The 15,849-nt window shown below is 41.6% G+C and overlaps 1 protein-coding gene across 6 annotated transcripts in view; it reads left to right on the top strand.

The window, feature by feature from the left end:
• The window catches only part of unc80 (unc-80 homolog (C. elegans)), a 262,012-nt gene that overhangs the window by 79,162 nt on the left and 167,001 nt on the right, over window positions 1–15,849 (top strand). For all 6 annotated transcript variants that reach the window (XM_080198381.1, XM_080198378.1, XM_080198379.1 and 3 more), the window contains 4 exons: window positions 1,784–1,992; window positions 12,184–12,290; window positions 12,851–12,998; window positions 13,812–13,984. In XM_080198381.1, coding sequence (XP_080054507.1) covers window positions 1,784–1,992; window positions 12,184–12,290; window positions 12,851–12,998; window positions 13,812–13,984 — 637 coding nt within the window. The remainder of the gene's footprint in view (window positions 1–1,783; window positions 1,993–12,183; window positions 12,291–12,850; window positions 12,999–13,811; window positions 13,985–15,849) is intronic.

Below are 15,849 nucleotides of genomic sequence, written 5' to 3'. Positions count from 1 at the left end.
TTTTCTTCTGTACTGCAGTTATTCTCACACTATAGAGTACACCAACATACATTCCCCAAATTTTCCCAGGCATGAAACTCAGATAATAATTAAATTATCAGTAGCATTATTTGAAATCCTGCTGAAATCCAACGATGTGATAATCACTATTTACTCGATATCCAACCCCGAATGTCACCATAAATCCTGTAGGTTGTAGTAGGTGAAATGAATTGCCCTTAACAATCCTTTCCTGAATCAGATTAATAAGGAGGCGATCTTAATAGCATCAACAAATTCATTTTCTGCCTCCCACTGAACTTAATTGTGCAGTTTCAAATAGATAGTTAAATCCTGCGGACTCTCCCCCTTCCACCAGCCTCTTTGATCCTCTCCTCTCAACCCTCATTCCTTATAGCCTCTCCCCTCCAAACTATCCCTTCAGCCCCTCCACCTTTAGGTTCTTCCCCCTCCAAATTCCCTCTTCCCCTCCAGCTTTTACCCTTCACTCCCTTCCAAACTTTATCCCCCTCTTAGAATCATGGAGGTTTACAACATGGAAACTGTCCCTTCAGTCCGACTTGTCCATGCTGCCCAGGTTTTAACCATTAAGCTAATCCCATTTGCCCACATTTGGCCCATATCCCTCTGTACCTATCTTACCTATGTAACTGTCTAAATGCTTTTTAAAAGACAAAATTGTACCCACCTCGACTACTAAAATTGCCCCTCTGGACCCTTTTGTATCTCTCCCCTCTCATCTTAAACCTATTCCCTCTAGTTTTAGACTCCCCTACCTTTGGAAGAAGATATTGACTATCTCGCTGATCTATGCCCCTCATTATTTTATAGACCTAGATAAGATCACCCTTCCAGGGGTAAAGAAAACCTAGCCTATCCAGTCTGGCCTTACCAATGCCTCGTAGAACTTCAACAAGACATCCCAAATCCTATATTCAATGTTCTGACAATGAAACCGACCATGCTGAATGCCTTCTTCACCACTCTGTCCACCTGTGACTCCACTTTCAAAGAGCTATGAATCTGTACACTTAGATCTCTTTGTTCTATAACTCTCCCCACTCTTGATCCCGCTCCAGGCCTTGGCCGCCTCCTGATCTCACTTCAAACCTTGGGGCCTTTTGATCTCCTTTCCTTTTGCTGTTATTCGGGGTGGCGTGGTGACACAATGGTTGGCACTGCTGCCTCACCGCACCAGGGATGCGGGTCAATTCCGGCCTCGGGTCACTGTCTGTGTGGAGTTTGCATATTCTCCCCCTGTCTGTGTGGGTTTCTTCTGAGTGGTCTAGTTTCCTCCTCCTGTCCAAAGATGTGTAGGCTAGGTGGGTCGGCCATGCTCAATGGTCCTTCAGCATCAGATTACTAGGGTAAATAGGTGGGGTTACGGGAGTGATTTTAGTCAGTGCAGGCTTGATGGGCCGAATGGCCTCTTTTTACACTATAGGGATTCTATGATTCTTTTGAGAATTGTAAGCTGGTTTTAAGCATTGCAGGTGAGCCCCACACAAATATAACCCCCTGCTGAGGTGAGCAAGCATCCAGCAGCACTTCTAGCCTCCATCACTTTGAATGGATGCTGGTTAATTGTGTCTCAAATCCAACTCTGTGTTCCAGCGAATTTAGTCAAAGATGTTGGAAGTGTTTTACATGATTGAGCTTTTTGCATGTAATGCACGATGGCAACACAAAAGGTTCTAGCACTGGAATGTACTGTTGTACAAATGTGATTGTTTCAGTGAAGTTTTTGTAAACAGGTTATTGTTTGTATTTCTTAAACTAACAGCGAAGAACAAATTCCAGGAGCGCTTCTGGGCCGAAAAGACTTTTGGCGCAAAATGTTTAAATCGCAAAGTGCTGCAAGTGATACGAGCAGCCAATCTGAGCAAGACACCTCTGAATGCACAACAGCTCATTCTGGAACCACGACAGATAGACACTCACGGTCACGATCCAGAAGAATCTCTCTGAGGAAGAAACTCAAACTTCCCATTGGTAGGTTCTCTCTTTATTTAGTCATATCGTGTCTAGACCTGTTACAAAGAGACAGAAGAATTCTACAATGAATAAATAATTTTATAAATTCTTCTAGATAGGATATAGGTTGTATCATTGAAAGTATATAAAGCGTACATAATAAGTATTGGTTCAGGTGAAATAAAATCTATGATATTAAAATTCAGCCACAAGGAGATATTTATTAGAAGATAAGTTTCAAATAAGACGACCCTCATCCTTATGTGCTTTTATAACCTCTTGTGCGTTAACTATATCATGGAATTACAGAATGATAAGAGCGTGGAAGGAAGCCATTCATCCTATTTTATCTCACTCAGGTCCCTGCAAAAGCAACTTAATTAATTCCCCTACCCTTTCCTTGAAGTCCTGCAATTTATTTTTCTCTTTGGGTGCATATCCTTTTGAACTCTTTGATTGCATCTTTTTCTACTAACCTCTCGAGTAGTACAATACAAATCCTAACCACTTGTTGCATAAAACAGATTTTTCTCACATTGCTCTTGGTTCTTTTGTTAAACACCATTAAATGGTGCCTTCTTGTTCTTGACCCTTTTACCAGTTGGAATAGTTCTATCTATTCTGCCCAGATCCTCATGATTTTGAACAGTTATTAAATCTACCCTTCATCTTTGTCCAATGTATCCACGGAACTGAAGACAACTATTTCTGGAACAATATTTTTCTGAACTCTACATTTTTTCAAATATCTAAGGAAATTTTTAACAGCTTCTTCTGACTTAAATTCTACCTCAAATCACCTTCACTGCTTGTCTGTATACATAGAACACAGAACACTACAGCACAAACAGGCCCTTCAGCCCACAAGTTACGCCGATCATATCCCTGCCTATCTATCTCAATCCCAATAAATCCCATGCACTCATCCAGAAGTCTCTTTAAAGACCCCAGTGAGTTCACCTCTACCACCACCGACAGCAGCCGATTCCACTCACTCACCACCCTCTGAGTGAAAAACTTACCCCTAACATCTCCTCTGTACCTACTCCCCAGCACCTTAAACCTGTGTCCTCTCGTAGCGACCATTTCAGCCCTGGGAAATAGCCTCTGAGAATCCACCCTATCTATACCTCTCAACATCTTATAAACTTCAATCAGGTCACCTCTCATCCTTCGTCTCTCCAGGGAGAAGAGACCTAGCTCCCTCAACCTATCTTCATAAGGCATGCCTCCCAATCCAGACAACATCCTTGTAAATCTCCTCTGCACCCTCTCAATAGCTTCCACATCTTTCCTGTAGTGAGGCGACCAGCACTGCGCACAGTACTCCAAGTACATGGGCAAGGGCAACAGCAATTGAACATCTTAGATGAGATTATCGGAGTTGCACACAATATTCCAGATGGGATCTTATTAAAAATCAATGGGAAAAGTTCTTGGGGTTGAGTCACATGTTTGCTTCCATTATTGCACTGAAATCAACTGATATAAAATAGACCTGGTGGGAAGAAATAAGTGGTTCAGTGTGACTGACAGTGAGTCTGCAAATAAAAAAAAACTTATTCTTTTGTAAGGTTAAGTTCTGTATCCCACAGTTCACCTGAATGCATTCACCAAGGATGAAAAAGAAATATCGATAAGCCGAGGGGAGTATTAAAATCACTCAGAACTTAAGAGTGAATAGAAAAAATAAGATTATTATTTTGGCAGCAGAACAAAAGAAAATATTAATCTTGATAAAAAGAAATGCAGAACCACACATGTAGAAATATAGAAGATAGTAACAGGAGGAGGCCACGTGTCCGTTCGAGCCTGATCCACTGCCATTCATCACAATGATGGGTGATCGTCCAACTCAATAACTTAATTCTGCTTTCTCCCCAAGTGCTATATCCAGCCGCCTCTTGAATATAATCAATGTTTTGGCATCAACTACTTCCTGTGGTAATGAATTCCACAGGCTCACCACTCTTTGCGTGAAGAAATGTCTCCTCATCTCCATCCCAAATGGCCAACCCAGATTCCTCAGTCCGTGACCCCTGGTTCTGGACGCACCCCCCATTGGGAACATCCTCCCTGCATCTACTATGTCTAGCCCTGTTGGAATTTTATAAGTTTCTATGAGATTCCCCCCTCCTTCATCTGAACTCCAGCAGAAACAATCCTAACCTGTTCAATCGCTCCTCATGCATCAGTCCTGCCATCCTTGGAATCAGCCTGGTAACCTCCGCTGTTCTACCTTGAGAGTAAGAATATCCTTCCTCAGAACAGGAGACCAAAACTGCACACAATATTCGAGATGTGGCCTCACCAAGTCCCCATATATTTGCAGCAACACATCTCTGCTCCTGCTGCATGCACCCCTCTCCAATTTACAGCTATTTACTTAGTAATCTATCTTCTTGTTTTTGTTCCAAAGTAAATAACCTCACATTTTTCCAAATTACACTGCATCTGCCATTGATTTGCCCAATCACTCAACCTATCCTGATCATGCTCAAGGATGTCTGCATCCTCATTACAGTTCAACCTCCCACCCAACTTGGTATCACCTATAAATTTTGAGATTTTTCATTTTGTTCCCTCATCTGAATCATTAATATATATTGAGAATAGTTGGGGTCCCAGCACTGGTCCCTGTGATACTCCACCAGTTACTGCCTGCCAGTTTGAATAGGACGCATTAATCCTTACTCTTTGTTTCTTCTTTCCAGTTTTCTATCCATCTCAATATATTTCTCCCAATCCCATGCGCTTTAATCTTGCACGATAATCTCTTATGCGGGACTTTGTCAAACACTCTCTGAAAGTCCAAATATACTACATTGACTGGCTACCCCTTGTCAACTCAAGTAGTTACATCTTCAAAGAATTCCACCAGATTTGTCAAGCATGATTTCTCCTTCATAAATCCATGCTGACTCTGTCTGATCCTGTCACTGCTTTCTGAATGCTCCGTTATAGAGTCCTTGATAATGGTTTTGAGAATTTTCCTTACTACTAGTTTTAGGCTTACTGGTCTATATTTCCCTGTTTTCCCTCTACTTCCCCTTTTGAGTATTGGAGTGACATTTGCTACCCTCCAACCGCAGGGACTGTTCCAGAGTCTATAGAACCCTGGAAGATGACCTCCAATGCATCCACTATTTCTAAGTCCTCTGGGATGTAGATTTTCAGGCCCTGGGGATTTGTCCGCCTTCAGTCCCAGCAATTTTCACAGCAGCATTTCTCAACTAATATTGATCTCCCTCAATTCTTCCTTCTGACTAACTCTTGCATTCTCCAACATTTATGGTATCTTATTTAGAACAATAGAACATTACAGCACAGAAACAGGCCTTTTGGCCCTTCTTGTCTGTGCCAAACCATTTTTCTGCCTCATCCCACTGACCTGCACCTGGACCATATCCCTCCACACCCCTCTCATCCATGTACCTGTCCAAGTTTTTCTTAAATGTTAAAAGCGAGCCCACATTTACCACTTCATCTGTCAGCTCATTCCACACTCCCACCACTCTGTGTATGAAGAACTTGCCCCTCCTCCCCTCCTAATATTCCCTTTAAACTTTTCCCCCTCCACCCTTAACCCATGTCCTCTAGTTTTTTCCTCCCCTAGCCTCAGTGGAAAAAGCCTGCTTGCATTCACTCTATCTATACCCATCATAATTTTATACACCTCTATCAAATCTCCCCTCATTCTTCTACACTCCAGGGAATAAAGTCCTAACCTATTCAACCATTCTCTGTAACTCAGTTTCTCAAGTCCTGGCATCATCCTTGTAAACCTTCTCTGCACTCTTTCAACCTTATTAATATCCTTCCTGTAATTAGGTGACCAAAACTGCACACAATACTCTAAATTCACCAATGTCTATACAACCTCACCATAACATTCCAACTCTTATACTCGATACTTTGATTTATAAAGGCCAATGTTCCAAAAGCACTCTTTACAACCCTATCTACCTGTGACGCCACTTTTAGGGAATTATGTATCTGTATTCCCAGATCCCTCTGTTCTCCTGCGCTCTTCAGTATCCTACCATTTACCTTGTATGTTCTACCTTGGTTTGTCCTTCCAAAGTACAATACCTCATACTTGTCTGCATTATTTTCTAGCTGGTCCAAGTCCCTCTGCAAGGTTTGAAAACCTTCCTCACTGTCCACTACACCTCCAATCTGTGTAGCATCAGCAAATTTGCTGATCCAATTTACCACATTATCATCCAGATCATTGATATAGATGACAAACAACAACGGACCCAGCACTGATCCCTGTGGCACAGCACTAGTCACAGGCCTCCACTCAGAGAATCAATCCTCCACAACCACTCTCTAGCTTCTTCCACTGAGGCAATGCCTAATCCAATTTACTACCTCTCCATGTATACCTAGCAACTGAACCTTCCTAACTAATCTCCCATACGGGACCTTGTCAAAGGCCTTACTGAAGTCCATGTAGACAACATCCACTGCCTTCCCTTCATCCACTTTCCTGGTAACCTCCTCAAAAAACTCTAATAGATTGATTAAACATGACCTACCACACACAAAGCCATGTTGATTCTCCCTAAGAAATCCGTGTCTATCCAAGTCTTTGTAGATCCTATCTCTTAGTACTCCTTCCAATAATTTACCAACTACTGATGTCAAGTGTACCGGCCTATAATTTCCCAGATTACTTTTTGAGCCTTTTTTAAATAACAGAACAACATGAGCTATCTTCCAATCATCCGGCACCTCACCTGTGGATGTCAACATTTTAAATATATCTGCCGGGGCCCCTGCAATTTCAACACTAGTCTCCTTCAAGGTCCGAGGGAATACCCTGTCCGGTCCTGGCGATTTATCAACTCTGATTTGCCTCAAGACAGCAAGAACCATGACCTCCCTACTTGTTTGCCTTACTTCCATAGACTCCATGCCAGTTTTCTTAGTAAATACAGATGCAAAAAACCCATTTAATATCTCCTCCATTTCTTTTGATTCCATACAAAGCCGACCACTTTGATCTTCAAGAGGACCAATTTTATCCCTTACTATCCTTTTGCTCTTAATATACTTGTAGAAGCTTTTAGGATTATGCTTCACCTTCACTGCCAAAGCAACCTCATGTCTTCTTTTAGCCCTCCTGATTTCTTTCTTAAGTAGTTTCTTGCACTTTTTATACTCCTCAAGCATCTTATTTGCCCCCTGTTGCCTATATGTCATACATCTCTCTCTTCTTTATCAGAGTTCCAATATCCCTCGAGAACCAAGGTTCCTTATTCTTATTCACTTTGCCTTTAATCCTGACAGGAACATACAAACTCTGCACTCTCAAAATTTCTCCTTTGAAGCCCTCCCACTTACCAATCACATCCTTGCCAGAGAACAGTTTGTCCCAATCCATGTTTTTTAGATGCTTTCTCATTTCTTCAAATTTGGCCTTTTGGTTTGTCTGTATTTGTGTCCTCTTTTGTAAAGAAAGAGCCAAAGTATGTATTCGGTTGCCAATTATTTGTCTCTTATTAAACATCCCTCTGTTTCTGTCTGTAGGGGACCTACATTTGTCTTGGCCAACTTCTTTCTCTTCACATATCTATAGAAACTCTTAGCGTCAGTCTTTATGTTCTCTGTAAGCTTACTTTCGTTCTGTATTTTCCCCTTCTTAATCAATCCCTTGGTCCTTCTTTGCTGAATTCTAAACTGCTCCCAATCCTCAGACCAATTATTTTTCTTGGTCAATCTGTATGCTTCTTCCTTAGATCAGATACTCTCTCTAATTTCCTTTGTAAGCCATGGATTGGCCCTCTTACCCATTCTGCTTTTGTGCAGACAGGAATAAACAGTTGCTGCAGTTCCCCCATGATTTCATGTTTGCCATTGTCTATCCACTGTCATCCCTTTAAGTAACTCTCTCCAATCTATCAAGGCCAACTCACGCTGCGTAGCCTCATAGTTTCCTTTATTAAGATTCAGCACCCGAGTCTCTGAATCAACTACTTCACTCTCCATCTTGATAAAAAAAATTCCATCGTGTTATGGTCACTCATTCCCAAAGGGTCTCGTACAGCTGGATTGGCAATGATTCCCTTCTCATTCCACAGTACCCAGTCTGAGATGGCCTGCTCTCTGGTTGGTTCCTCCACATATTGGTCAAGAAAACCATCCCGTATACACTCCAGGAATTTCTCCTCTACGGCATTGTGGCTAATTTGATTTGCCCAATCTATGTGCAGATTAAAACCACCCATGATCACCGAGATTCCCTTATCACACTAATCTCTAATTTTGTGTTTAGTGCCTTTCCCAACATCACCACTGCAGATTGGGGGTCGAGATATGACACACACTAATATGTTTTGCCCCTTGGTATTTCTCAGTTCTCCCCATACAGACCCCACACTGTCAGAGCTTTCTCACTATTGTGTTAATTTTCTCTTTAACCAGTGATGCCATTCCACCACCATTTCCTTCCTAAATACTGAACACCCTGGCACATTCAGTTCCCATCCCTGGTCACCCTACAGCCAGGCCTCCGTAATCCCAATTATATCGTACCTGTTTATGTCTATCTGTACGATTAGTTCATCCACTTTATTGCAAATGCTCCGCACATTAAGGCACAGATCCTTTAAGCTTGTCTTATTAACATTGTTTCTCTCACTCCCAATATTTTTCTCTGTAGTCCTGTCTGAATTTTGTCCTTGGTTTCTCTGTCTATCACTTGTCTGATTCACTTTTCTACCTTTTGTTTTTATCCTTTCTCCCTCTTTCTAACTCGTTATCCTTCTGTCATATTAGTTTAAACCCTCCCCAACTGCTCTGGCAAACATCCTCCTAGGACATCAGTTCCAGTCCTTTCTGTATTTGGGGATAAAAACAGGTTAATCACTCATGGTTACCTTCCATCCTGGCTTGGATCTGCATCATTTCCTGGTTTTATTTTGTATTTTAAGCATCAATAACTATCTTTCTTCTGATATTTAGCATGGATAACATGATACCCGGCACATCTGGTCCTGATCTGTATTGTAGGGTACTGAGAGCTGAGACATGTTCACTATCCCATTTATAGAAATATCTCGTAATGCCCCAAGGCCAGCGCATTTCCGTGCTATGATCACAGAATTGATGTGAATTAAAGCACCTCACAATAATATGTCAGCAGCTTAGCAGTGTTCCAGCATTTGAGGTCCATTTACAGGTACTTCAGGGTAGGATTTAATCAGCGATTATACTTTTACTTTATTATGTGCTCTCCGTCTCAAACTGTCATTGCGCTATTGTAGCATCAAGGAAGCCAGTCAGCCTATCCACTCCATTGTGGCCTTCTGTAGAGCAATCCAATCAATCTATTCCCACACTCTATCCCCCGATCCTGTAAATTTATTTCCCTCAAGCATCTATTCAATTTCCTTTTGAAATAATTGTCTCTGCTTCCAGCAACTTCCTAGACAGTGAGTTCCAGATCAGTGCCACATGTTGAGTGAAACCAGTTCTTTCTCACACCTTGTTCCTTTTGCTGAAAACTTTAAATTTATGTCCCCAAGTCCTTGCACCATCAGCTAATGAAAACAGCTTTTTTATTCTACATTATTTAGAATCTTGTACATCTTTATCAGATATCCCTTCAATCTGCTTTAGTCCACAGAGAACAACCTCAACTTCTTCAACCTAACCTTGTAGCTAAATTCCCTCACCCCGGAGCCATTCGTAAGAGATGTAACGTGAGTCCTTTTCCCGCTTCCATCTCACCGTCCAAAACTCTAATCACCCTTTCCAGAAGAAACAGTGATTTTTTGTTTTGTACATCTTTCAATTTAGTGCGCTATATTTGCTGTTTATGATATGATTCCTTTCAATTTGGGGAAACGTGACACTGCTGTGTCAAGAACTTTTATTCTGTCTACAAGTATGACCCAGAGGATGCGATTTTACCGTCACGTTGCGCCCGTTTTCAGACGCGAAAGTTGGGCGTGAGACGAGTAGCGTGTTCCGTGCCCGCGTCCGTGCTGGTTCACCCTTTACCAAAGCCCAAAAAAGGCTGTAATCGGGACTGTACCTGAAACAGGAGTGATGCGCCCCCACTTCACCACCACATTCGCCCATCCAGAATCAGCACAAAACAGACATGCTCTACAAAAGTCTGATTCGGGCACTCCAGCTAGTGAGGGGATAAGTGCCGAGTGTCCAGTGACTGTCTGCTTGAGACTGGGGGGTCGGGGGGTCCACAGCCACTCTGTCTGTGATCCGTGAGGGGGGTAGGGGCCCGCGATCGGTCTGGGGGGCACAGGGGATGAGGGGATAAGGGAGTCAGTAATGTTGGGGGGAGTGGGGCAATATCAGTGAGGGGCTGGGGGGAGGCATTATCAGGTCTGGGAGGGGATATGGCAGGGGAGCCACATTCTATCTTTTTTTCCTGCACAGTTGGAGCCACTGATCAGAGCTGTGGGGTTTCAGGCACGTTAAGCCCTGCCTACATCCTTGTGCAGCATGATTCAGAATTGCTGATAATTTTTCAGGAAGAGCGCATACGGGGGCGCCTGAGAACGGGTCTCAAACTCAGATCTGAAGCACTCCCAGTATCAAGGTCCCCCAGCACTAACGGTCCCCAACGGTAAAATAGGGCCCAGAATTTCCAATTACCTGTTATTTTAATTCTGCAATTGCTTACACTCTGACCTTTTTATCGATGATCTCCTACAATATTTCACTACAGTTAAAGCAAGCTTGAAGAACAGAATCTCAAATTTCAATTTGACCTTTACAGTTTTTTTAAATTAATACGTGGGATGTGGATATCGCTGGCTGGCCAGCATTTATTGCCCATCCCTTGTTACCCGAGAGCACTTGAGAGTCAACCACATTACTGTGGCTCTGGAATCACATGTAGGCCAGACCGGGTAAGGACGGCAGATTTCCTTCCCTAAAGGACACCAACAATCGACAATGGTTTCATGGTCAGCAGTAGATTCTTAATTCCAGATAGTTTCTAATTGAATTCAAATTTCACCATCTGCTGAGATTTGAACCCGGGTCCTCCGAACGTTAGCTGAGTTTCTGGATTACTAGTCTGGTGATAATACCACTAGACCATTATTGAGATAACCAATTTTAGACTGTAACTCCTGCCCTCATTTTGTTTTCATTTGTGTTGCTGATTGTTTTTGCCTTTTTTGCTGATCTCTTGTTTTCCTTCCTTTGCTTTTCGACAGTGACTATTCGCAATCCTACCATTCACCCCTTTATGTATTTTTTTTGTGTCTTAACTTATTATATCACAATGCTCTTTGGCCTTACACCACATATCTTTTAGTCAATTAATCTTTCGTGCCCTCCATCCTTTAGCAGACCTTCCCTTCTGTTCTTTTTCTCACCCTCCACTTCCCCGCTTTCACTTGCTAAAAACCTCACATGTTTCAAACATTTCTCAGTTATGATGGAAAGCCACAGATTATAACATTCGCTCTGTTTCTCTCTCCACACCTGCTGAGTATTTCCAGCATTTTCTGCTTATATGATTTACATATAGTGATACTTTGTTTGAACATCTGTTTCACTATACGTTTAAATGTAGATCCATATTTTGTTGAGACTTGTGAAGTTATAAGGCAGGTCATGAAATCCCTTCACCCCAAGGTGTAACAAAAGCTACCGTGAGGAGACCAAAATTCAATGGTAGTGTCAACATTTGTTACACATTCCTAATTGCTCTTAAACTGAATGACATGCTAAGCCATTTCACAGGGAAGTTAAGAGTTAACCACATCAGGATGTGGAGTCACAGGTCGGTCAAACCGATGGAAAACTGTCCTTCCTAAAGATAATTTTTATAATAATTGATGATGGTGGTTATGTTCACATAGAATTCCAGATTCGTTAAGTCAATTTAAACTCCTCCACGATAATGTTGGGATTTGAACTCAGGTTCCCAGAGCATTAATCTGCTCCTCTGTATTACTTGTCCAGTGACATTATTACCGCACCGCCATCTCCACCAGTGCTTCAGAAATCTTTGTGGAGACTTTTCAAACCTCCCCACCTAAAAGATTAACAGTGGGTGACATCAGTGGAGATTTAATGGGGGAAATTAAGTAATGATTCATGAGAAATTTGCTTGTGGAGTATTGTAATATCTCCAATTGATTGGGACTATGAGATAAATAAATGTCTCAAAGAGCATACAAAGTTTAGAAATGACCAGTGTGAACAATGTTATTATAGGAAACTGGCTGAAACGCTCTTCGCTGTCAGGATTAGCAGATGGTGTTGAGGACCTCCTGGACATAAGTTCTGTGGACAGACTTTCATTTATACGGCAGAGTTCTAAGGTGCAGAGAGAAGTTTTCTTTTAACCTTTAATAGAATAAACATTGCTTTAGTTAACTTTTTAATTTATAATGCATGCCGGGGAATAAAGACTTTGCTTTTATATAGCAGTTTACCACATTCATAAAATATATTGATGTGCTCTGCATTTGATTAATTAATTTTGATGTATAGCTACTTCTGCTAAGTAGTTTAATATTTGTAATTTGTATTGCTTAGTGGCTTCAGCGTTTTCCTGGGAATACTTAAAAGTTATCTTACGCTACCAAAGCTCAACATCAGGATATCCATTCAGCATTACTTTCTTGTAGATACCCAAATTGACTCATGGCATGGGAGTTCATTTTCTAAGATGAGTTTCAATTTACTGGTACAGTGTTACAAAAGTCCTGAATGGATTTTAAAAGTATCACCCAGCTTAAATTTCATTGAAATTCTGTTATTCTGTGATGGTGTCTTGTCATCAAAAGAATGGTTTTATCATGATGGACTGTAACGATTTTTGCCAATTAGCAAACTTTTTGACTTACTGTGATTTGGTTTATAATGTTTGTGCACACAGGTGAAATTTAATAGTGCAGTTAAGCTCTCAGAAGGCGAGGGCCTGGAGGATGGACGAGATGAAGAGGAAAACTTCTTCAAGCGTCTTGGTAAATGGCGTTCCGGTCGAAGAAATCCATCTAAACTTCATCACACAGAAGATAAAGATGGTATTTACCACAACATCTGATTCCAGAATTACTTTTGTCCTTCTTCATTCCATCTCTGTGTTATTTTGTCTTTTAATTACTTTCAATTACTTTATTCTTTCTTTAGCCACCGTCTTTATTATTTATAAGATTTTTTTCATTCATTCATGGGACGTGGGTGTTACTGACGTGGCCAGCATTTATATTGCCCATCTTCCTTGCCCCTTGAGAAGATGGTGGTGAGCCACCTTCTTGAGCCGCTGCAGTCCATCTGGTCCAGGAACACCAACGGTGTTGATTTAGAAGAGAATTTCAACATTTTAACTGAGCGACAGTGAAGGGAAGGTGATGGTTCCAAGTTGAAGGGGAGCTTGCAGATAGTGGTGCTTTTGTGCTTTTGCTGCTTCTGGGTGGTGGAGGTCAATGTTTAGAAGGTGCTATCAAAGGAGCCTTAGTGAGTTGTTGTAGTGCGTTGCCAGGATGCCAGGGACGGGGCCTGTAGGGAACCTGGGGTTACCCAGAGGCCCTGTCCTTGGTGTGCTGGGAATGCCAACCTGGCAGTGATGTCTGAGGACCCATTGTAGATTAATTGATTGAGATTCAGTGCTACGAATAGTCAACAACATTGTATCATGTAACTACTAGGGTCATAGAAAATAATGTAGGTCGGCCTATTTTCTTTGCGTCCAGCAATTGCAAATATGTTTCATTAAAATTACATCTGTCTGAATAGATTTTATTATATCTATTAACCTAACCTTTGTTGACAAAGACACTTCATTCTGATTACATTTTGATTGGTGTAATTTAATGTTACGTGTTATATTTTCACAGGCTGTCGTAGCTTTGAGGAACACCTTGCAGCCAGTCAAGAAGGAATCAAAAACAAAAATATTGTGAATCTTGGTGCGATTAGACAGGGCATGAAACGCTTCCAGTTCCTGTTAAACTGCTGTGAACCTGGCACAATCCCTGATGCTTCAATCCTAGCTGCAGCTCTCGACCTGGTAAAATAAATATTTTGTATTTTGTCAGCGAGTTTCTGTTTTGGCGAATGTGCCGATGTGGGTTCTTTCTGAGGTTAAAGTTAGAAAATTTCCGCTGTTAAATGATGGTAGTTGAGGGAGGTTCTCTTAATTCATTCAAAGCAAAGATTTGTTAGAATATGGAACTAGCTACCTCAAGGGTACTTGACGTGAATAACAGATGCATTTAAGGACAAGCAGGATAAATACATGAGGAATAAAAGGATATGCTGATGGGTGGGATGGAGTAGAGTGGGGAAAAAGCTAGTGCGGCATGAAAACACCAATAAAAATCTGTTAGGCTTGAATGATCTCTTTATGGCCTGTAAATTCGATATAATTCTGTTAGCTGTTTGCAGCAAAATCTTAATTAGGTGTAAACATTTTTTACAAATTCACTTTTGCAATTTAATTCTAAATTTCAAGTGGTTGAGTTTTTACAAACATACAAAATCATTGAACAGGAAAAGACCAGCTACTCAATCAAACCTGGAACATCACAATTAGGTACTTGCCCACCATCAGTCTTCTAATCTTCTAGGAGAGGCAAAGAAAAGGGAAAAACATATGGACAGTCAGAGAAATAAAAATCTGGGTAAGTCCTCTCCAATCCTGAACATAGTCCAGGAGACCACTGTAAATGCACATATATTCATAAAATGTGACCTTCCCAATTCAGTGTGGATTTGTAAAGGATAAGTCATATCTAACAAATCTAACTGAAATTTTTGAGCAAGTAAGTAAGTAGTAGAGAAGGGGGGGTGTGTATGAAAGTTATTTATATGGACGTACAGAAGATCTTTGAAAAGGGTTCATATAAGAGACTGCTAACAAAAACGTTTGTGCATGGTGCGCTCCCTCACTCACTTCCTTTCTCTTGTTACACTTTTCCTGCCCTCTTGCTCATGATGAGTGTTCAAGAGAGGAAGCACACAACTTCTTGACATTGATTTTAAACCTTTGCAGAGTTCTGAATAATAATGACAAGGTATTTTCTTTCAGCTGATTTTAACTCAGTGTTATGTGACGTATAATTGCACTTTGTCTTAGTGCTGCCCAAGTGGATTACACTATACCTAAATAAGTTAGAAGAAATCTGTCAGAGTTTGTCCCAATCCTTTGGGATATCAGTTTTGCTTGCAGAAGTTTCTTTTCCTGTGCAGTCGTGACGCTGGCACAGAATATTGCAGACTTGGGGGGGGGGTGCAGTGGGCGCAGTGGGGGCGCTCTGCCACCACCCAATCTGTGTTTGTTCTCCCCAATTTCATAGACTGATTGAATCATACAATGCAATGCACACTAACACATTAAAAAGACCTGTACTCCCACCTAATCTCATCTGCTAGCACTTGGCCCTTGAATATTCTGATGTGCCAAGAGCTCATCCAGATACGTTTTAAAGGATATGAGGCAACCCAACTCTCCTACCCCCCCAGGGAGCACATTCCAGACTGTCATCACCCTCTGGGTGAAAAGGTTTTTCCTCATGTCCCTCCTAAACCTCCTGCTCCTCACTTTGAACCTATGTCCCATTGTGACTGACCCTTAGCTGAAGGGGAACATCTGCTCCCTAACCATTGCTGCTAATGCTGCTGTGCCTTCTGACTTGGAGGTGACTTCGTGCCACACCCGTGACCAAAGGGAGAATTGTAAAAGATTAACTGTCCTTTGCAGGCAGCAGTTAAGCTCTGTTGCTCATAAGTACGTGGCGGGGCTACGCGTGCCCTCTACTGATTCCTTAATCTTCTCGCTCCCCAGCAGAAAATTAATGTTCTTCCAGACAAGTGCTGACTTTTAATAATTGAAGCAGAAGCTTAGAGTGTTCCTGCAGTTCTGAACTCTTCCTG

This window comes from Carcharhinus amblyrhynchos, chromosome 11 (genome assembly GCF_965287045.1).
Source record: "Carcharhinus amblyrhynchos chromosome 11, sCarAmb.v2.hapA, whole genome shotgun sequence".
NCBI lineage: Eukaryota > Metazoa > Chordata > Chondrichthyes > Carcharhiniformes > Carcharhinidae > Carcharhinus > Carcharhinus amblyrhynchos.
Note: the sequence above shows the minus strand (reverse complement) of the source record. Positions and strands in the feature narration are given on the sequence as shown.